Below are 24930 nucleotides of genomic sequence, written 5' to 3'. Positions count from 1 at the left end.
ACTTGTATTTTAACTGAAAGAATGAAAATAGCACTTATTCCTTTTTAAATAAGCATTTCTTTGGCTATCTTTTCACTATATTAATAACATTATGCGATAACTTTGCATGTTTTTTGTGTGCGTGTTTCTCACCTATACGTAACTTACACATTATTTGTATAACTTGTTTTGATTGGACTATTGTTCTCATCTTGAGTGTAATTTGTGCAACATTTCGGTCGGTATGGCCTTCAACCTTTGTCAAGCATGTTGGTCATTATCTTGGAAAAGAAAAGAGAAAAGTTACTGGCTCCGTAGATGGTTTTGTATTCTTGGAGTTGCTTTTGTTTTTTTTTGCCATGGTTTTGTATATGTGAAAAAAAAATTGTTGACAAAGAGGAGATAACTCTAATAAAGTTTGACAGTTTTCCAAGATAGCGACCAACATGCCTGACAAAGGTCGAAGGTTACACCAACCGAAATGTTGCACAAATAAAACTCAAAATGAGAACCATAGTCCGATCAAAATAAGTAATATAAACAATCAGCCCTCATCTCAAAAATGCAAAACTATAATTACACATTATTGATTTTAGATTTACTAAAATGAAAATAAAAAAAGGAAACTTATCATTTATTTCTTTTTGTATGTAAATTTAAAAATGTGCAAAAAAATCTTTACTTCATCGATTTATTTGACTTCCACCATTATTTCATCTCGTACCTTTAAGGTGTTGCTTTTTGTTTTTTCTGGTTTGTTTGGATTTTTACGTAAGCATTTTACTTTAATCACTTTACATATATATACTAGCAGATGTACCCAGCATTGCCTGGTATTAAACATAACATTAAATTCCTTTTAAAAAATGAGATAAAAAAAATGGAAAGAAATTGTGCATGAAAGTATTATATTTTTTTCTAAACAGCTTACTTCTTTTAAGTAAAAAAATATATACTTGAACTTAGATCGAAACCAAAATCTAAAGACAGTGAGTCAAGTACGATAACCATTAGGCCAGCTTGCCATGATCTTTAAAAAGTGTTTTCAAACGTACTTATTCTTAACATAAGGAAGTCGTCATATGAATGATTCGCACATGTGCAGTTGGGAAACAGTTGACAAACAGATAAAAATTTGACGACCCACCCCCACCCCCACCCCAAGTACCAATTTTTCAATTTGGACCCCTTAGCAGCCCTTTTTCCAGATGAAAATCAATTAAAAAGTTTTCCAAATGTCTGATTACCCTTTACACTAAATTTCCGGTCTGTAAATCAAAAATTTGTTGAGTATATAGGTTGAGAGTTATCCACACACACATCCTCACCTTTACAGATATATATAGAGACACACACACACACGATATAAAAGATGGCTAGAAAATTCTTTTCTATAAAAATTTATTCATTTTTTATTCATTTTTTCATATGAGACTTCAGTATTTCTGAAGTAGTTTCACATTTGTTTTTTACAATATGTAAAAAAAGAGAAGGGAAAAAAGATTCACATCAGATACTGTTACAATTGAATAAGGAAAGATAATTAATAATGGGGAAAAAAGATGAAAAGAAAAAGGACAATATAAGTGGGAAAGGGTAATTTTTACTAACCTACTAGATGGGATCAGTACTTTTTTATCGCCGTCTGCCAAACGAAGCATAAATAAATTGAATAAAGTAGAGAATGTACTTACTTTTGCAGCAACACCCGCAATATCGGAGGCGCGCTTTTCCATCCTGCTAATAACTAGTTCGAGCTCTAATTCTCTTTGTTCCCAGACGAGTTGACGTTCTTCAAATTCCTAACAAAAACATAACAGACAAAAAATACATTCAATTTGTTATAGCGATCGATAAAGCTAAAGGGGAAATAACTCTAATAAAGGAAGTAAGAGTTATTGCCCTTATATAGATGAAAAGAAAAAGACCAGAGAGGTCCAGGAAGAATGGACAAGATGCCGGCTGCGCTAACATGTGCATATCGTGCTGTAAATATAATTTGTGTTTCGACTGTAATAAATAGTATTTGACCTAAAATGATCTTCAAATATTCCATGATTCCGACAACCCATTTCTTTGGACACAACAAAATTCATCAAAGAAAACAATGAGAAAACACATTGGAATATTAAAAATATTTTTTCAATAGACCTAGATTCAGCCAGTCCTCATTTAAAAAGATTACAGGGTAAAATGATAAAATTGTTACCCTAGAAAAGATGACATAATTCCATTTCTGTTTGATGAAAACCGGTTTTCTTTTTTTTTTTTTTTTGTTGCAAACAATCTACTAGTTAGCCAGTTGTGTACAAATCCCAAGAGTGATAGGAGCCTTCTATCGTGTTTGAAAGTGACACAATGTTCAGTGAGCGAGATCGGAGACATGCCGTTGTACAACTCATGCTCTCGATTAATCCAAGTTATGGCAGCAGAACCATTGCCAGCACCCTCAAAATGCATCGCTGGATTGCCATGAATAACAGGGGCATCTTTTTTTCATTTCAATAGAAAATTAAGTTTTAAAAGCAAAAAAACTTTGAAGAATTTTTTTTGGCATTGGAAAATAGGCATCATTTTTCTGATTCTGATACCCACAAAGTTCCATTTTTTTCTAATTCCTGATTCTAATTAATTGCCCCAACACTAATAAATATATTAAAGAAGTATCTCAGATAGCTTTTGGCATGGAATTCACCCTAATTGACGAAGATGATAAAACACTCATGCAGAATGCTGGTTGTCAGCAACGAAGGTATGATTTCAAGTTATTAAAATATAAAAAAAAACTAAATGATTTCAAGTGATTAAAATATTTAAAAAAAACTGAATGATTTTAAGTGATTAAAATATTAAAAAAAAACTGAATGATTTTAAGTGATTAAAATATAAAAAAAAACTAAATGATTTCAAGTTATTAAAATATAAAAAAAAACTAAATGATTTCAAGTTATTAAAATATAAAAAAAAAAACTAAATGATTTCAAGTGATTAAAATATTAAAAAAAAACTAAATGATTTCAAGTGATTAAAATATAAAAAAAAACTAAATGATTTCAAGTGATTAAAATATTTTAAAAAAAACTAAATGATTTCAAGTGATTAAAACATAAAAAAAACTAAATGATCACATAAGAATGTTATCGAAATGATATTCCTATGATTACATAACAAAGTGAATTTTTAGAGAAAATAAATAAAATAAAAACTTTCAAAACTATGCAACCTAAATAAGAATCGGCTTACTTTAGAAACCCTGACAGAATTTCTTTCAAGTTCATTGATTGTTCGTTCTTGATGTCCATTTGTTTTCTCAAGAAAACTTATCTGAAATTTAAAAAAAAAAAATTAAAAAAAATAAAAATTAACTTCATGTTCATGAAATTCATATCAAACATTTTATATGAAAAGAAATAACACAATTTGACTGGCATTCTCTGAGTGGCAGCATATTTCCAGATGACAGACTTAGAGCCTTTATTTTTAATTTCAATTGATATTTGATTCATACAAGGGATGTTCAATAAGTAATGCCCCTTACCCACTTCTCATAGCAGTAGAGCAACATAACTTGGTACAGTTATATTAGTCTTTCCCTACATAAGAATAACCCAGAGTTATGCATTTTCTCCCATTGTTAATGCAGCTCTGGAGACCATTTTTGTAGAAACATTCTGAAGTCAAGACTACATCATGTGGGAAACACTTTCCTTTCAAAAACAAATTCATGGCTGGGAAGAGATGAAAGTCAAAGGGTGCAAGGTCAGGAGAGTAGGGAGGATGGGGAAGGATTTCATAGTCACACACTCATGATCTGGTGATATGCACATTGTTGAATGGAGCGTTGTCATGCAAGATCTTACCCCACCTTTTGATTATGATTGTTTTGATTGGCTTATTTCGTCAAAAATGAAATATAATAAACTCCTGGAATTGTGGCAGCCTTTACCAAGAAATCTATCAGCACTGATTCGTCAATGAAGACTGTGAGTGTGACCTTGCAAGCTGAGGGCTACACCCTTGCCTTCAAGTGCTTCCACTGCATTAGCTGAGCTTTAGTCTCCAGATTATAGTGATAGACCCAGGTTTCATCCTGTGTAATCAGTTTTTTGAAAAAAAACTTTTGGCTCATCTTCTTGGCACATCTCCAAATTCATCCTTGCAAACTCGATGCATTCTCGTTTCTGGAAACATGTCAGCAACATGGGAATCAATCTGGCAGACACTGTATGCAAATGGTCATGAATGGTAGTTTCCATGGATCCTTTATTAAACTTGACTTCTACTTGGCAAATAGTCATGCGTTGATCTTTCAAAATAGCAGCCTCAATTTGACTGACAGACTTCATTAATGGAAGATGGGAGAGTAACCAAGTCTGGAAGCTGTTTCCACTGATTTCCAGCGTTTTACAAGGTCATATGATGGGATATCATTACCATACATTTCTTTCATTTCATTAAAATTCTCTGGTGGTGTGCATCCTTTCAAATAAAAAAACCCAGATCACTGCGTAACACTCAACAGGCTTCATTTCACACTTGACTCAGTTCAAACACTTATGAATCAAAAACCACAATTAGTTCAGAGCTGTAATTTGCCACATAACCCATAGAGATATAAATCACTGCACATTCAAAATTTTAGCTGGATTAGACAATTATTTAAATGGTGACCTCCTAGTAAAAAAAAAGAAAATGCACTGAAAACAGTGGTGAATTAAATAATGATATGGACAGACAAGCAACTTGGGTGTGTCAAATTCAAGTCCAATCAGCTCCATAGCATCTACTTAACTCATAAATGTTGGCAACCTTCATGTGGTCTAACCTGATTCTAGAGTGAATCGGGAAACCAATGTAAACAATAAACGAAGCGAATAAATTACCTTTTCTTCTAACTGAACAATGAGTCTTTTTTGTTTCAGCTCCGCAAGACGCAATACTTCCAGTTTTGAGTGCCATTCTACTAATTTGTTTGAGCCAGTCTGGCTGTCCTTTACGGTTGCCTCAAGTAATTCCCTCTGGCTTGACTGGATCAGCTGCAATTCAGCTACCTTGTCCTCCATTTGTCTACGCTGCTCTTGAACCTTGACAAAAAAAAAAACCACAAATAATTGCTCTAATTGTTCTACTTATAAACATTTTATGACTGAAAAAAAAAAGAAAAAAAAAGCAGAATTGGAATCATAAAATTCTACACAAAATGGCAAATGGGGAGGAGAAAATATGACTAAGGAAGGCAATATAATATGATTTCTGGTTCAAAATTTTTAGATGAAGATTGCTAATTTGTATTTGAATTATTCACACTATTTTCATCTTGATTATTGTGGGGTTGCTTTCCAACTGACTACAACATAGTCGTTTTCAAGTCTAATGTAAATAAATCTTGGTTCAAGTGCTAAAATGCCTTTTGTTGACTTTCATTAAGGCCATCTTTTATGGATGGCAAAGTATACTGACCACACTTGGTCAATGTATGCATTAATACTGTAGCACCTTTAACATACATATGTGTGTTACAGTTTCCAGATTATAAATTATTTAATCGGCAGATCCTATTTATTAAAAAGGAGAATAGACGGTGATAACATACTACGAATATTAAATTATTTATATATAGATGTGCTAATTTAATGTACGTAGTATGTTATGACCTTCTATCTTTCTTTTTTAATAAATAGGATCTTCTGATCACCAAAGATACAATGTAAAAAAATGGTGTCGCTTTTGGGCCGTACATGAAACTAAAATATACCTTCTTGATTTCCTGGCTAGGTTCAAAGGGTAGTATCTGTTCTGTCTAAATATAGTATAATGATATTGTGAGGTTTTTGTCCGCATGGGGCGTCCATACAATGAAAATATGTCACAGACTCCTATAAGGATATTGCAGATAGACCATAATAACCAGATATATTCTGACGTTACATTAATCAAGTTACTTAGGTAAATACTTTTACAGTTTTAACAAAAGCGCTGGCTTTTTGGCCAAGATCAAAGTGTAGTATCTGTTCTTCAGATGCGGCACTTTCATTTCTCGTTCTCTTTCAGTGGAAGCGAAATCCTTCACGACTGAGACAATTTTAATTTTTGTTACTTTTCTCCAGATTAAAAAACGACCCTGGTGTCTAACTCTGTCACGTGGGGAGGCATTGTAAATAGGTACAATAATATCATGGGGTCCTTCATTCATACTGAATGTCCACAGAGTGCCCAGCAACAATATATTACATATAAAAGATGCTACTGTGGAATTTCCACAGGTCCCGCTAGTATATATAAATACTCTAGTTCCAGTATGGGATTATTTTTTCTCAAATTGAGGTTTTACATTATAAAGTTGTTTTTTAGTGCTTATCTAGAATCAAACCTATTTTAAAAAAGTAAAATTGCTGAAATATCTTAATGATATACGTAACTGTCACTGAATGATGTCATATTCCAAAAATCATAAATTAATTAAATAGCTTTTTTTTGTACAGGAAATTATTTTTTATGATTTTTAGCGGTTTTAAGAGAAAATTGTAGCTGATTTTGATCTCAATAGTTCGAATTGAGTTGTCTCCCCCGTATTTATAAAACATGGTGGATCAAAACATAACATCTCACTTCGACATGAAATTTTATTTCTTTAGTTAAAAAATCTATTTGATTAATTTACATGATTTTTGGAACATGATATTTTCGTTTTGTTATGCGTACATACAGTATATATTTTTTAAAACATTTTTTCGCATTTTTTATTTTTGAAAATAAGTTTAATTCTAAATAAGCAGTCTTATAGCGATCAAAAAGGGGGCATAACTCTAAATAAAGAAAGTTAAGAATTATTTCCCTTTGCTCTGAGTTACGGCCCTTGACAACTGAAGAGTTAAAGGCAGAAGGAGAGATGAGCAAGATGGCGACATGCCGGATACTCAATATCGTCATGTAAATAATTTAATATGAATAAAATGGGTTAATACAAATAAGTCTGTATATTTTTTATTATCATATCTAGCGATCCTAATATATTTATCTGAACATGATAAGCACCAAGTTCTTTTACGCTTGCAATAAGTCAAGTCTATTTCCACTGCTTGATCCAGATTTTGGCTCATCAGATCCGCCACATCGAATATTTTAGAAATTTTTTTTTTAATGAAAATTGATTTTTTACGTGTAGCAGTTCTTCTTCTGTCTTTAATTTATCTTCCCTAATTTGAACCATGTTCCTCGTAAATGTTTCTTGCTTGGAAAGCGGCACTGCTCCTGCAAACTGCCGACGAAGATCCTACAAATAAAAGAAGAAAATTATGTTTAAAGTTCTAACATTTTCTTTTCAACAAAGAATTCTCAGCTTATTTTTGATAAGTTTACAAAGTTTAACCCTTTACGGTCAGAATTTTTTTTTTTTTTTTTTTGCAATAAATAATTTTTTTTAATCATGAAACTCACACGTGATGGAAGTTAATATGCAACTGACACACTAATATAAACAAACCCTCATTTCACGTGTTGAACCATACATAGATATGTACTTTGAAGACCAGTTCAGCTGACAAGACATAAGAGTAAGAAATATTGTTTTCTTGAAAGGCGACTTAGAAGTACATTTTGATGGTAAAAGGTTAATGAAAGCAAAAACAAAAATGGATGTTGTAAAATAAAATGTTAATAAAACGATCTGCTATTCAAATTTATTGCACTATTTTGTCAAACTGCCGCATATTTAAAAATACTTCTACATCTCAATAAAGACGAATTAGTCTCCTGTGTGCCATGATCTGCATAAAATTTTGCACTGAAAACATAATTATTATTAAAGAGGAAAAGAAGAAGAAAAGAAAAAATGGTGTTTGTCTAGGATTCCACCTATATTTGAAAAAAAAAGAAAAATAAAGAAAAATTTGTATGATGTAAATAACCATGACAGAAAGTATCATGCACCAAAAATTACATAAACTGATCAAATAGTTTTATTTTTAATAAGAGAATCAAATTTTATCAATAAACTACCAGTGGCAATCTTGTGCCGCCATTTTGAAAACAAGGGAAATAACTCCAAATAATTAAAACTTGCAAGATTTTAGAAAGCCATTTTTAACATGGGAACATTGAAAAATTAAAATTTGTTTAAAAATTATTTTCTTTATAAAAATAAAACAACTTAATCAATTTACATGAATTTTGGAATGCAATAATTTATTTCCATCACGGGTATGCATATCATACAGAGTTTTCTTTAATTTTTCATTTTATATATAAGGGGAATTCTGGGCAAGGACCATAAATTATCTCTCTCTCTCTCTCTCTCTCTCTCTTTACTTTTACTAGGCATCAAGAATACAATTTTCAAGGTTTTTTCAAGGTAATAATAAAAATAAGGCCTTTTCAAACCTGTGCTAACTAATAAAGAAAAAATATTGTACATTAAAAATTGATTAAGTAGTTTTATTTTTAGATAAGAAAATCAAATGAACAGTGACAATATCATGCTGCTATCTTAAAACAATAATTCAAACTTGTGAGATTTTAAAAAATCGTTTTTGACAACATTCAAAAATTCAAATTTGCTTAAAAATTATTTTCTTTATAAAAATAAAAACTATTTAATCAATTTACGTGAGTTTTTGAATATGACATTTTCTTTTTGTTGCAGGTATGTACATCATACAGATTTATAGTGAAGCGTTACAACCATTAAATTCGCTTTGTGTCTAGCTCGAACACACAGACACAAAGCAAGCTATACGTGTGTAGCACACATGCAAAGCAATGTGAGGATATGCGATGAATGACATGGCCTGACCTTCAGTTCCGGTGACACTTAACCCTAGTCTTCCGTTTCTTTTCCTTCTTTTCACTCTCTCACGTCGTCACCAAGTTGGTCACACGTCAAAATTCACACGCTCTATGAAGATGCACTCAAAGAGCAACAAACAAGGTAAGGCAATCTGGTCCTTCACAAATATTAATATCGACCAAAAACAATCGACCAAAAAAAATCGAACATAATAACTTATTGAGAACAATTATTTTTAAAATACAACAATGCTAACGAACTTTATTAACATTTGGTACACTAAACGAATCTTTCAAATTAGTATTATACAGTTTTCTTTAATTTTTCATTTTATATATAAGGGGAATTCTGGACAAGAGCCATAAATTATTTCTCTTTCTCTCTCTTCACTTTTACTGGACATCAAGCATACAATTTTCAAGACGTTTTCCATATTTTCAAGGTCTTGTCAAGGTAATAATAAAAAATAAGGCCTTTTCAAGACAAAACTCAAAATTCAATTTGGTACACACAATGAATCTTTCAAATTATTCATGCCTATTTGCGTACATCACAAAAACATTTTCATGTTATTTTACTTTCTTATAAATAAATGTCTCTTGTAAATTTTCTAACTCGGTATTTGGTTGCATTAATTTGAAGTCGGACTTTTTGGAACACGTTTTTTATTTTTACGGATCGGTCACACTGATCTCAACAGATTTATGTCCTTAATATCAAATATTTATTCATATTGTCAATGTATAGTTTAGGTCCTGTGCAAAATAAGGACTGTGCTATCGTCAGAATTTTAAGAGCAGTTTACAAAAAATGCCAGAAGGTGCTGAATGAAAATTCTGTGATTTTTTTATTTTTTTTATTTGCAAATGCTGGTCAATTTTTTCGTTGAAAAAAAAATATTATTTCTGTTATAACAAAGATAATTGGATGAAAAATTGATTGAAAACTGAAAAAAAAATATAATGAAAAAATACAATAAAAAAAAAATTATTATTGGAGAATTTTTATGAAACTTTAAGAAAATTAAAAGTCAAATCAAAAAAAAAACACTCATGATACTTTAAGTTTTGTATTTATTTTATATTTGTTTTTTAATGTAGGTGAAATTCTGCACAAGCAGCGAAGAAAGAAAAACCAAAAATACTTACGTATAAATTCTGTTTTAAGTGTTTGATTTTATTTTGAGCTTCAGTTCGGTTGTGATATATAGTTTGGTTTTTCTCGTCAATTTGTTGTTCCAAGCGCAACACCTGCGATTCACATTTACTCAGTTTCTGAAGAGCACTCTCCAATTTTTGAAGAGCTGTGCCCTCGCTGATTTGCAGCTGCACGATGTGACGATGGAGTTTCCCTGAAAATAGTCAGGTCACTTTAGAAGAATGATATGCAATAAAATTATGTCTTAAACTTTTTTAAAAATGCCACAGAAATGTATGGAATGCTTCAGACTGCTATTGGACCATCTTGCATGAATCGAGCATCAGTTTGTGAGTGGCATAAGAAATTCAAGGAAGGCAAGGAGTCTGTGACGGATGATGAGAGGTGTTGTAAGAGTAAGGCAGTCAGAACACTAGAATTGATTGGCCAAAAAGAATTTCATGGATAAGGACCGTCGTGTGTCTATAGAGACAATAAGTGCACAGTTTGATGTCAGTGTGGGAACTGTACACACAATTATTCGGAAGGAACTGAGGATGTAGAAGATTCGCACGAATGCACCAGTCAACAACTCTATCCCTGTCACAGACTATTTGACCAAAATTGGCATCGAGACAATTTATCAGCCTTCCTATAATCCAGACCTTGCTCCTTGTGACTTTTGGTTATTCCCTAAGCTCAAGGAAAACCTTAGAGGTTGATTTAAATTGAAGAGATGAAAGAGGCTGTGGTGAGGATCATTGACACACTCACACATGGGGCCTTCCAGAAGTTGTTAAAATGGTGCAAGTGCATTGCAGGAGATTACTTTGAAGGGGATTAGATTTTCATGTGTGTGCTATCAGTAAAAGTATCCATATGAAAAAAGTCTGGAAACTTATTGAAAGCACTTCATAGTTTGACAAAATCAAATATCAGCATTTATTTTGAGAAAATATTTCCTAAACTTAGATAAACCAATAATATGCCAATACTAAAGTTAAAAATCTTAGAAAAAAGTTAAAAAAAAAAACTTGTTTAATGAAAATATATATAAAATATAAAATCATATTCATCCTAATTACATTGACGCATCGTTTCTCATTAAATCACTAAAGTGATGCTGCACTGAGTTTTACACATGCATATTATTCAGTCTATGAAAATTTTCACTTGTGATTATTATTCAATCAACTTTTTTTACTCAAACATGTGTTTTTACTAAGAAACAGTTTTTTACATAAAAAGTAATTTTTATATTATTATCTCTTGTATAAAAATGTTTTGTTATAAAATTTTGTTTTTCTTTATTTTTTATTTAAAAAACTCTGTTCATGTTTTTAGGTAGCACTTTTTGCTACCTAGTGACCCTTCTATTCTTTTCAGTGTTTCATTTATATCTATTTTATTATGCATGCGTATATATATATATATATATATATGTGTGTGTGTGTGTGTGTGATTGCAGGTGATTAAATGACTTACTGACTAGATGGTTTTCTAACGAATGATAAAAAATAATTTTTTGTATAGTTTTAAAGGTTAAAAACTTCAAAGACTATATATATATATATATATATATATATATGATCCATTCATTTTCTATGTTTGTTTCTTGGTTAACTCAAAGATGTTATTAATATTCGAAAACGACCTCTACCAAAACCAGGGACCATCCCACAAAATGAATAAAAATTAACAAAAATAAACTTGCCGCAATCTAGAAGGATTTGTCCTCTACTGACCAGGACATAAAAACATAGTATCAGATAAGAAACATTGTTTTACATAAAAAAAATTTTTATATTCTTTTCTCTTGTATAAAAATGTTTTGTTATAAAATTTTGTTTTTCTAAATTCTTCATTCGCAGAACTCTGTTTATGTTTTAAGTAGGATTTGCTACCCAGTTACCATTCTAAATAAATCCTATCCAGGCGGATTCACATATTCAAGGCCCATGGAATAATTTTAAATTTGAATGCTAAACGCAACAGAGTCAAGAGTGGCTGAGAGTTTATTGATGTTTTTGCATGTTGTATCCTGTCACATTCTTGCAACACAGAGATGCACATTTCGAACATATGTGATAAAAGATTGTTAAACATTCATGATAGAAACTTGGTGGACAAGTCAGGCATAGATTGAAGTTTATTAGGTTGCATTGTAGAAAGGATTCTTTAGGTGGAATTTAATTCGGATCACTTATTCTGGAGGGATGGGAACATCCTATACTTATTTGAAAAAAAAAATCATAGTTTATCAAATCTGTGTATAATTGAATAATTGATAGTTCCCTCTAAAAACTGTAAAATGAAATACATTTTTAGAGAGGGGATAATTCATTTGCTGCTCTTCCTTACACAACAATTTGTGCACGAATATCTATAAAGTCTTATGTAATACCTATCACCGTTTTTTCATCACTTTGTCCTTGAAAGTCAACCAGCTGTTGTTGAAGGGAGATAACTTCCTTGTCGCGTGATATCTGTTGCGTCTCTAATGCTCTCACTTGGGATGTGGCGATGTCTGATATTTCCTGTTAAAAAAACAAATGGAAATAACATATCAGGATGGAAAATATTTACGGCTAACTGATAACTTATTATAAAAAGAAAAGACATAATGCCATCTTTTTGTACATCCAGTTAAATTTTGAAACTACTAAAGTTACAATCACAAATATATTTTGATTCAGTATGACTTCAAACAGGTTAATTTATTTTTATTATTTAGAAAAAGTAATAAAAGATCAAAAACAACCACTAATAAAGATGAGAATAATAGTCGGAAATAAAAATAAATTAATATATATAATGCTCATCTCAAAAAAAATGAATTCCAATTAAGGAATAATATATATTGAAACAGGTTATGGGGAAAACAAAATACTTTAAAAATTCATTTGCTTGAAATCACCAAAATTAAAAATTTGTTCATAAATTTTTATGCTTTATGTCCTTAATATCAAATATTTAGTCATGCTGTCAATGTATAGTTTGGGTACTTATGCAAAATAAGGACTGTGCTATTGTCATATTGTCAGAATTTTCTAGCCAGTTTACATAAAATACCAGAAAATGTTGAATGAAAGTTTTGTCATTTTTTTTTCACACAAATGCTGGCCAACTTTTTTAATGAAAAAATATTGTTTCTATTATAACAAAGATAATTGAATTAAAAAGTAATTGAAAAATTAAAACAATATTCTTTTTTCTGTTTCAAATAAAATATAATGAATAATTATTGGACAATTTTTATGAAACTTCAAGAAAATTAAAATAAAAAAAAAAACACTTATTGTACTTTAAGCTTATGCCCAGATTTTGCTTCTAGAATTTTCTTGATTTGGATTCACGTATGATCTTAAAATAATGTTGTTTGTTGCTGTGTTGAAAATAATAATAATAATGAACATTTATACATAAAAATAAAATATATTTTTAAAAGGAATTCACTGTTTGAAACACTTAATAATTAAGATTTAATGGTTAGAAAGACAAGTGTGAAATAGTTTTTAATAAATTTTGCTATTTATTAAAAATAAAAAAAATTTTTTTCAAATTTTCAAATAATAAAATATTCATCTTCAGGAAATTGGACAGTTTTTTTTTTTCTTTTTCTTCTTCTTCTTTTTCTTGCATGTGTGTAACAAAAGTTAATATGACATCATAAAATAAACATCATTTTTACTCCAAGCACCTCAAATCATGCCAGGACTTATCACCACCATCATGGCATATAAGAGGAAGAAAAAAAAAAAAAAAAAAGAACTGTCCAATTTCCTGAAGATAAATGTTTTATTATTCAAAAATTTGAAGACAAAAAGAAAATTCAATTTCATTTTAATAAATAGAAATCTTTATTAAAAACAGTTTCAGACTCATCTTGTCTTTCTAACCATTAAATTTTAAATGATATTTTTTTATTGTTGTGGGGAAGGAGTAGATTCAGAAATAGAGTGACAAACACACAAGAGTTGACGGAGACGATCCCTCAAATCTTCTTAACCAGTCACCTTTTTTGCAATCTCAATTCATGCCAGTTAGCATAACATTTTTGAACACCCATTCATCAACAACTGCAGGTGATGTTGATTAAGTGGTTAACAACACAGACTGACAACCTGGGTGTGTCAAGTTTAAGTCCAAATCATTCCACAGAAACATTTTTGCTTAGAGATGTTGGCAACCTTCACATGGTCTCTCCCATAAGTACCTGATATTTTCCTAGAATTCTTTCTTTTTATTACATTTACACCCAAAACAAAGCACAGTGCCACTTTGATGCGGAGGAGGGGGCTACAATCAGGGACATAAGTTACAGGGATACTATGTAAGGAATGTTTTCTCAATCATTAAATCATTTCTCTCCGATAGGCTCATAAGAGTAGTGGTAGATGGACAAAAATCGGAGGCCTGCAATATAAATGCTGGAGTCCCTCAGGGGTCAATCCTGGGCCCAACTCTCTTCCTGATCTACATCAATGACCTCCCTAAACACATACTTAAATCATTCGTTGACATCTATGCTGATGACACGACCATCTATGGCAACACATCAAAGGCTGTAAATGATAAAGTTCTCTCGGATTCTCTCTCCTCTGATCTCGAGCGCGTGGTTCAGTGGGGGAAGATGTGGCTAGTTACCTTTAATGCATCTAAAACCAAACTCCTATCCTTACATCATCAACGCTCTGATCCCCAGCTGGCATCAATTGTGATGGATGGCTCTCGTCTGGGTGAGGCCCCGTGTTTTGACAAGCTTCTAGGTTTGACCTTTACTCCTGATCTGAAATGGAACACGTACATCAAGTCTGTTGCCAAGGTCGCAGGAAAGATGGTGGGATCCTTCTACCGCTCCAGAAGATATCTCACTACTGATAAAAGCCAAGTACGGCCAAGGATGGAATACTGTTGCCATATCTGGGTAGGAGCTGCCAAAAACAGCCTATCATGCCTTGACAGAGTACAAAATAGACTTCGTGGTTTAGTGGGGGATGCCCTTTTCTCTACCCTGCAACCCCTCTCCCACAGAAGACGTTGCGAGCCTATCCTTGTTTTATCGTTATTTTCATGGCAGGTGCTCGTCTGAACTCCAATCCCTGGTCCCCCCTCGCCAATCTTTTACGAAAAACACCCGTCTAGCTGAATCCACTGTGAAAAATTTCCCCCACTCTATATCTGTGCCTAAATCAAAACGCGGATTTCATGAGCAAAGCTTCTTTCTTAGAACTGCACGCCTGTGGAACTCTGTTCCGTCTGCCTGCTTCCCTCCGGACTACAACTTGGATGTCTTCAAGTCTAATGTTAACAAATTCCTAATGAACCGCCCCCCCTAATTAAAAACTTCATAAAATCTCCTCACTAACGTGATGTACTTGCAATAACCCTTATCCCTGAGTGGCTTCCGGGCCTTGATAAGTGGTGATCACTGTGTAAAAAAAAAAAAAAAAAAAAAATTAAGTAGCAAGATGTCTGTTCACATTACACTTGAAATTCTGCATGTCAGTACAGTTGGGAAAGCAGGAACCCAGAAGTGAATTCCAAAGTCTAGCAGTTCTGAGAAAGAAACTATTAGAGTAGAATCCAGGGATCTCTACTGTGTAGGGGTGGGACTTTGTTGCTTGTCAAGTTTGTCAGAGGTATTTACGCTGAGAGGGTACAAGAGCTTGTAAAATAGGCAGAGGTATGCAACATTTTGTCGACAGAGGTTGACGTCTAGCTGACAGTCTAGGATTAATTAGCGACTCTCCTTTGAACCCTATACATGTCAGCTGAGTCTTAGACTTCCACTGGTACCGTGTAACCCAGGGCTAGCTGCCTCATGGTTGGGTCGTCGGCGACTAAACTGGCTGCCTCGCCCGGAGTAACCTGAGTGAGGAGGGTGTGGGGACACCTAGCAGGATCAAAAACAAGACCTATCAAAGGCCGGATGAGCTTCTTATGAGCCAATGGCCACCTCCTGCAGCCAGAGTCGGTACCAATGTATCGACCTTGTCTTTCCTTGGGTTCTACCAGCTCTGGTCAAGTGCCACTCGTGCCGCTTGGGCAACGCACGAGTTTCTTTGCCCAGGCTCTCGCAACGGTGGAAGAGTTAAAAGTCTGGTCAAACTGACGTCGCGACCAGGCACTTCGGATCTTCCGCAACGGTGAGAGGGGCTATTTAGACCCAGTGGGTGGCTACCGTCCACCTCAAACCAGGCAGCCCCTGGTCAGTAAGGTGCTACCCCGTCACATCCGCTGCTTCGATGGGGTGGTCAGGCAATCACGGACGTAAATCATTCACCTATTACAAATCACAATTCAAAGACTACTCTCCGACTCAAAAGTTGGAACATTCGTACACTGTGCCCGGGTTTCACGAATGACCCGGATCTCAACCTTCATGCACAAGGTCTGCCTCGTAAGACTGTGAACTTGCCAAGCTGTCTGTCAACATTGTCACTCTACAGGAGACCAGATTGGCTGGAACTGGCTCCATCTTGGAACAAAACTACACTTTCTTCTGGACTGGCAAAGCAGAAGAGGAATATCGCATCCATGGAGTAGGTTTTGCAGTGACAAACAAATTACTCAGAGAACATGTAGTCGACACTCCGGTCAGCATTTCAGAGAGAATTATGACACTGAAGATCAACTGTGCCGATACACCAGTACACCTCATCAGCGTCTATGCGCCAACATTGCCTAGTGAAGATCATGTGATGAATGAATTCTACGACTGTCTCAACGAAATACTGAGCAGGATCCTAGCCAGCGATCACCTCCTAGAATTCTAGAGCTCTGTAGTCAACAGGGACTCTGTATTGCAAACACCTGGTTCAAACAGAAAATGTGTCATCGTGTCTCTTGGAGACACCCTCGTTTCAAACATTGCCACCAATTGGATATTGCATTGTGTAGAAAAAGAGACATCGGTTCTGTCAAACAATCAAGAACCTACCACTCCGCCGATGGTGATATCGACCACTCATTCGTGCTGACACAACTCAATCTCCCAAACAAGAAACCTGCACCACATAAGCCAAGACCACGTTGTAGTCTCAACACGGTTGCAATGAAGAACAACGACAGCATCAGTGAGTTTCGCACTGCGCTCGAAAATAAGCTGAGAGATTCTGCACCAGCGGAAGCATTGAACCTGGATAAACCCTGGGAAATCCTGCAAACTGCGATGCATGACGCTGCAGTCACATCCTTTGGAACCAAGCAGCCGCCTTGCGAAGACTGGATGGCTGAGAATGCAGAAATCTTAGAACCTTTACTACTGTCCAAAAAACGATGCTCACAAGAACTATGGGAGCAGGCCGATACGCAGCACCCTGTCCAAGCTGAAAGAGGCTCACAGTTAATTCCAGAAAGTTGCTCGGCACTGTACAAACAACTACTGGAACAACCTGTGCGACGAAATCAAGACTGCTGCTGACTGCGGGAAACTACGTGTGATGTACCGTGGACTCTGCTAGGCAACTGGACCGAGCGCAAAGAAAGTTTGCCCCTTAAAATCTACTACAGGGGAGCTCATCACTGATCCTATGAAGCAGCTTGAACGCTGGGTGGAGCACTACGCTGTACTATATGGCGAACCACGCAATATCACAGTCACAGCTTTAAATTCCACTCCGAACTTCGACACCCTAGTCGAACTGGACAACATTCCAACTATGTCAGAACTTGAAGTAGCTCTCCAACACACGAATGTAGGGAAGGCCTCAGGTACCGACGAGATTCCAGCAGAGCTGCTCAAGTGCGATAAGTTCCTGCTCTTGCATTTGTACGACCTCCTCTGCACCAAACGCATAGGTAGAGCAGTGTCTACTTTCAACTGACTACGTGAAAGAGCATGGTTAAATAAATACCTCACTTCTCGCACAAAATGCCGCATCTACAAATGCTGTGTTCTGAGTACCCTACAATATGGAGTGGAGACTTGGACCACGTATGCTCGTCATGAGAAAAGACTGAACGTCTACCATCTCTGATGCTTGCGGCATATCATGGGTATCAATTGGTGAGATAGAATCACCAACGAAGAGGTGCTAAGACGTGCCGGCAGCCGGTCCTTGTTCCAGACATTCAAGATACGACGATCGCGCTGACTTGAACACCTGTGCAGAATGCCCAATGGCCGTCTCCCTAAGGATATCCTCTACAGCGAACTGGCAAATGGATCAAGAAGCCATGGTCACCCGGTGCTACGTTTTAAAGACATGGCCAAACGGGATCTGATCACTCTTGGCATCGATGTGAAAGTGTGGGAGAAGCTAGCCGAAGATAGACCAGCATGGAGGCGTACCTTGAGTAAGGGTGGCGAAGGACTTGAGAATCTTTGGTTCGAGAGGCTGTCACAGAGAAGACAAAATTAGTGACTACGTTGCATTAATCTTTCGTAGACTGCTTGTCATTATTATTATTATTTTGAACCCTATCCAAGAATGACAGACTAGTAACGGATGCATCAGCCCAAATGTGACAACAATACTCCATACGTGGTCGAATGGTGGCCTTGTAGAGGTACAGGATACTTTCAAGCATAAGTAACTTTCTAGCATGGTAGAGGGAGCCCATCTTCTTCACAGCAGACTCTAACTAGACAGATATTAGGGAAATAAGTACCAACAATAATCATCTGATTTCATAAGAAATGATGCTCAAAAACATCACTCAACAATTAAAATGCTCATTCCAGAATTTCTTCTATACACTCAATGCAACCCTAACCCTAACCCGACATGGCTTCTATCCATTTTATTATTTACTAGCAGTTCAGCCCGGCTTTGCATTATATGTATTAAAAAGTTTGACTCATGTCTAGGTAACCTACATCTAAAATTCCAAGTGTTTAGACCCAAAATTGGCAAAGGAGTTTAGTAGAATCTGTAAAGGCTAACTCATTCAACTTTGACATCTTGGCAGCCGAATTTTCAACCCAAAAACGATTAAAAAGCTTGCTGCATGTCTGAATATCTTTTATGTAAAATTTCAAATGTTTAGACCCATAGAAACTGCAAAGATCAAATCTTTTGAACTTGGCCCCCTTGACAGCCAAATTTTCAGAAAATAAACAATTAAAAAGCTTGCCCCATGTCTGAATAAACTTTATGTAAAATTTCAAATGTTCAGACCAAAACTTGGCTTAGTAATTTGGTAGAGACTGCAGAGGTCAAATTTTTTTTTTAACTTTGACTCCAATTTTGACCCTTTAACATGTATTATTTTGGGCTCAAATCAAATTAAAAAGTTTGATCCATATTCAAGTAATCTACATCTAAAATTTCAAGTGTTTAGACCCAAAATTGGCAGAGGAGTTTGGTAGAGTTTTCAAATGTCAAATTGTTGAACTTTGACCCCTAGACAACCAAATTTCTGTCCGAAAACCGATTAAAAAAATTTTTCCCAAATCTCAATATCCCTTATGTCAAATCTCGAGTCTGTAGACTGAAAATTGATAGAGTAGTTTGGTAGGGAAATGTACACACACAGATAGACAATTTCATATTTATAATATACTAGCAGTTCAACCCGGCTTTGCTCAGATCCTATGTACTGTTCATGACTTTATGTGCATACGTATATATCAAAAACTGAATATGTACGGTAATGCCTTTCTATATAATAGGCTTCCTTAATTACCATAGAGAAAAGTTGGTAGAGACCGCAGAGGTCAATTTTTAAAAACTTTGACCCCAATTTTGACCCCGCTTAACATTTATTGTTTTGGACTCAAATTAAATTAAAATGTTTGACCCATATTCAAGTAACCTACATTTAAAATTTCAAGTCTTTAGACCCAAAATTGGCGGAGGAGTCGGGTAGAGTCTGCAAAGGTCAACTCTGTAAACTTTTACCTCTTGGCAGCCAAATTTTCGCCCAAAGTCTGATAAAAAAGCTTGCTGTATGTCTGAATGCCCTTTACATAAAATTTCAAATGTTTAGACCCAAAATTGGCTGAATAGTTTGCTAGAGACCACAAAGGTAAAATCTTATGAACTTTGACCCCTTGGAAGCCAAATTTTCAGCAAAAAAAACGATTAAAAAGCTTGCCCATGTCTGAATACACTTTATGTAAAATTCAAATGTTTAGACCAAAAACTGGCTGAGTAATTTGGTAGAGACTGCAGAGGTTAATTTTTTTTTAACTTTGACCGCAATTATGACCCCTTAGCATTTATTTTGGGCTCAAGTCAAATTATAAAGTTAGATCCATGTCCAAGTAATCTACTAAAATTTCAAGTGTTTAGACCCAAAATTGGTGGAGGAGTTTGGTAGAGTTCTCAAAGGTCAAATCGTTGAACTCTGACCCCTTAACAGCCAAATTTCTGGCTGAAAACCGATTAAAAAGATTTTGTCAAATTTCAATACCCCTTATGTCAAATGTTGAGTCTGTAAACTGAAAATTGACAGAGTGATTTGGTAGGGAAATGTACACAGACAGACACACAGACTTTTATAGATATATACATAGATTTAGCGACAGGTATATTTTTGTCCATTGTATCTGCAGGTGACCTATGCAGGTATCTCTGCATCAAATCATGAGATGTTTATTTTCTGGCCAAGTAATTGTCTGTGTCAATCAACCTGGTTTTATTTTTTCCAGCCAGTTGTTATTTCCGACACCCTAAACCTGATATTCAACAACAAAATATAACAAATATCCTAAAAAAAAAACAAAAAAAACTCACTTTTAATTTTGAAATTTCATTCTTCAAGTTTACTTCATTTTCTTCAAACTGCAAATTTTTTTTTCGATCAGCATCACTCACATCTTTTGTGACGGAATCTGTTTAAAGAAATGATGCAATGAAATCAAGAAAAATTTAATTAACAGAAAAAAGACAATTAAATTTTGACTTGATTCAGACATGTCAAATGCATTTTAAAAATTATGAGAAATAAATAATTCCAGTGGAATTTTCTAACACCTAATATTTAATTTAAAATATATTTCATTTTGACCTATTAGCTTTTCTTATGGCTTATTGCAGCATATTGGTAAAAAGAATAAAATGTAACTCGATTTAGTTCCCTCCAGAAAATACTTTGTCCAGATCAGAATTATTTTTAAATGACTGCTATCTTAAAAAAAAGGGATACAATACTGTATTTGTTCATACAGAGCTACTTTCATTTGATTGGAACAAAATATAATATTTTCGAAAAAAAATGATATAATTTCAAAAGATAAAAACAAAATAAACTGCAAGTAAATATCCAACTGCATATATATTGTGTAACTGAAGATTACGCTAATCCTAGAAATAATATATCTGGATACATTCTAACAAAAATATATTTGTCCTCAAAAGAAAAAGAAAATCTTTTTTTCGTTAAAGTAATACAGGAAGTCAAAAAGCGCATTGATTTCAACTCACTTGCAAGTTCATCCCTCAGGTCTCTTTCAATTTTTTGAAGTTCAAGATTCACCTGTGAAACCTGCAGAGATTAAAAATAAAATATGAAAAAAAGAGAATCCGATTGGTTAAAAGGAAACTTCAATGATTTGTTTTGCATTTAAACACAAAACATAAAATAAGAAATCTTTGTACCAAACAAGAACTCCTTGTTAATTTTTATTTATTGCGGACTGTTATCCTCATCTTTTTAGTTGTCACAGCCTAAAAAACTAAGTAGATGAGGAAAATAGTCCGCAATAAATAAAAATTAATAAATAATCCTCATCTCAATAATGAATTCCAATTAAATAATATATAAGAACTCCTTGGTCTTTTCGTTTTAATTTTTAGTGTTAAAGATGACTACTCCCCATACTTCTTTTGCTCTTGGCCAATATTTTTTCTATCTTGGAAACACAAAAAAAACCCTTTTTTGTCTCAAATGAAAATAAAACAATAAATCACTGCTTCTAAAGAGATTTGCAGTTTTAATGCAAGACTATTTTCGAATTATTATGAAATAACTGAAGTTTACATTTCCTTAAACTTTCTTTAATCTTTTGAAATTTCCCACGTCAGTTTTGGAATATAATTTATAAAACTAATGACGTTTTGCTTCTTGCCCAGAATTCCCCCTATATTAAAAATCAAAAGTAAAAGAAAAGTCTGTATGATGTACATACCCATGACAAAATGAAAATATCATATTTCAAAAATTTATGTAAATTGATCAAATAGTTTTATTTTTAAATAAGAAAATCAAATTTTATGAGTATCTGAAGAGTGACTGTTTCACTTGCCATTTTTAAAAAAATCTTTTATTTATTTTTTTTTGCAAATTAGTCTACTGGGCAAATTATTCCTAGTAATCTATAATATAAATCTCACTTGTCTGTTTAAATATATGTATGTATGTATGTTTGTTTGTATGTCTGCCTAAAACTTTCGACAGAGGCGATGGATTTTCACAAGATCAGTATCGTTTACGCCTGAAAGTATCCTGTACCTCTACAAAGCCACCATTCACCCATGTATGGAGTATTGTTGTCACAGTTGGGCTGGTGTATCTGCTACTAGTCTCTTGCTCCTGGACAGGGTCAAAAAGAGAGTCGCCAACATGATAGGTCCTGAACTGTCATCTAAGCTTCAGCCCCTGTCCTATCGACGAAATGTTGCATCCCTCTGCCTGTTTTACAAGTATTTTAATGATGGATGCTCTGACGAACTACAAGCCCTTGTACCTCCTCAACGAAAATACCCCTGACAATCCGGCAAGCAGCGAAGTCCCACCCCTACACAGTCGAGATCTTAAGATGTAAGAAAGCCTTCTACTCTAATAGCTTCTTCCCCAGAACTGCAGCACTTTGGAATTCTCTTCCGGTTTCCTGCTTTCCCAACTGTACTGACATGCAGAAGTTCAAGTATAATGTGAACAGACATCTTGCTGCTAAACTCCCTACATAGTACCCTCGCAACTTAGGTCCCTGATAGTAGCCCCCTACATCAAAGTGGTAATGTGCCTTGTTTGGTGTGAAAATGTAACAAAAACAATAAAAAAAGCTCAAACCTTCAGACGACAGATATCAGAAAATTGGTTAAAAACATTAATTCCTTCACCCTCAACTGGGCATTTTTCTACAGGGAGGAGTCGCTTTTTTCGTAGATATTTTCAAAAGTCATCCTCTCTTTTCGATTGACTATCCTTAATTTAAACTTTTGTCACTTCCAGTTTGGAGATGGATGCAACAGCAAAGATGTCACTTTTGTTTTTTCACATTCTTTTCCTCCTTCACGATACGGGTTTGAGCCTGCCTGTCTGCCTACTATCACTTTTTATTTTTGCTCAACATACACATGCAAACACCTGGGCAATGCCGGGCACCCAGGCTAGTATATAATATTCAATAGAGGATTGATTCTATAATAATATGTACGCAAAATTAAAATATCATGTTTAAGCATATTGTACAACCAGGCAACACTTAGTTGAAGAATATATTATGCACAATTTATGCATGCTTGGCAATTAAACTGATGCATAACCACTTTCTTTATTTGTTTTAATTGTCTTTTTTCTTTGATATATTTTGTTTCCATTAAATATCAAGTTGTGTCTTTCTTCCAAACCCTTCACAGATCCGCAACAATAACATAAGTAAATGATATTTGTTTACCTTCGACAAATTCTCTTCTAATTCTGTGTTTCTCCTCTCCAAATCTCTAAGCACCGTTTTGTATTTCTCGTACATGTGGACGGCATGTTCGGCTCGTTGGCGTTCGTGCAGCTCTTTCATTTCAACCATCGCCATTCTCTTGGCCAACGATTGAAGATTATCGCTGACATGCAAGTCTTCTGATGTTGCTACTCCTAATCAAAACAAAATTGAAATAATTTATAAAATGAAATCATAATTCGGTTTAACGTTCATTTTGCATGCTGAAATATATTGTATGGCTTTAATAAAATTGACAAACTAAGTTGGCAGGTTTTTTATTCATCTCATGTTTTTCTTGATCTTTCTGTGTGAACTGGACCTGCTACCTCAACTGTTCTACATCTAATGACCAAAAAAACTCTCAACCATTCTTTCAATGTGACCATACCACCAAAGTCTCCTGTTCTGCACATGTCTCTCTATACTCATATTATCTAGATTCTTCATACTACCGTTCTCATCTTGCGTGTTATTTTCACAACATTTCGGTCAATGAAGCCTCCAACCATTTTTAGGTGTATCTTGTTGAACTTGGGAATTTTTCTGTTGAACTTGAAAATCTGCACAGAATTTCAAACAGAAGCTTTTATTTAATCCTCGGGAGTAGCATGCGCTCATTTCGTGATTGGGTAGAAGTCCTAAGTAATTCACAATTATATTTTGAATATCACCCGCATTGAGGATTGAACATTCAACTTCCAAAAAAGTATAACTTTACAACTGAATTTTACCAAGTATTTTATCCACTATGCCATGGGTCCTTGTGAATAATTCTCAAAACACTCAGAATGAAAACAAAAAGTTTGAAGAATCCAAATATTACAAATAACCAATCCTTGGCTCAAAAATTTGGAAACGTAAAATTAAATATACTTTGCTTAAATTTAATATTTCTAGACTTTGTTTAAATTTAATATTTCTAGACTTTGTTTAAATTTAATATTCTATATTTTGTGAAAATTTAATATATCTATATTTTATTTAAATTTAATATTTCTATACCTTGTTTGAATTTAATATATCTATATTTTGTTTACATTTAATATTTCTATATTTTGTTTACATTTAATATTTCTATATTTTATTTAAAATTAATATTTCTATATTTTATTTAAAATTAATATTTCTATATTTTATTTAAAATTAATATTTCTATATTTTATTTAAAATTAATATTTCTATACTTTGTTAAAATTTTTCTATATTTTGTTTAAATTTAATATTTGGGGGGGGTCATCAGAACTGTCTTTAAGAGTCACATTACACATCCATCATATCTTTTTTATATCATTTTTCTCCATGCAACAAATGTTTTCAATCCTCACTTCCATGCATCATTATATGTACTGCAAACACATGCCTGATTGACAATGGTAAGTTCCAACAATCTAACTAACAATTCTAACAATCCTGCTAG

The 24930-nt window shown here is 33.9% G+C and overlaps 1 protein-coding gene across 3 annotated transcripts in view; it reads right to left on the bottom strand.

Annotated features, from left to right (window-relative positions):
* Positions 1–24930, bottom strand: part of LOC145248347 (centrosomal protein of 290 kDa-like) — a 234847-nt gene that overhangs the window by 109918 nt on the left and 99999 nt on the right. For all 3 annotated transcript variants that reach the window (XR_013863367.1, XM_080110263.1, XM_080110262.1), the window contains 9 exons: positions 23472–23665; positions 21277–21337; positions 20587–20684; positions 12306–12438; positions 9913–10115; positions 7139–7252; positions 4863–5063; positions 3223–3303; positions 1674–1781 (listed from right to left, as the gene is read on the bottom strand). Coding sequence is in view for 2 of the 3 variants with exons in the window: in XM_080110263.1 (XP_079966389.1) it covers positions 1674–1781; positions 3223–3303; positions 4863–5063; positions 7139–7252; positions 9913–10115; positions 12306–12438; positions 20587–20684; positions 21277–21337; positions 23472–23665 (1193 nt within the window). In the remaining variant the exon portion in view is untranslated. The remainder of the gene's footprint in view (positions 1–1673; positions 1782–3222; positions 3304–4862; positions 5064–7138; positions 7253–9912; positions 10116–12305; positions 12439–20586; positions 20685–21276; positions 21338–23471; positions 23666–24930) is intronic.

Source organism: Euprymna scolopes, chromosome 26, assembly GCF_053919585.1.
Source record: "Euprymna scolopes isolate OS-2025 chromosome 26, ASM5391958v1, whole genome shotgun sequence".
In the NCBI taxonomy this organism is placed as follows: domain Eukaryota; kingdom Metazoa; phylum Mollusca; class Cephalopoda; order Sepiida; family Sepiolidae; genus Euprymna; species Euprymna scolopes.
This window is presented reverse-complemented; position numbering and strand designations above follow the sequence as displayed.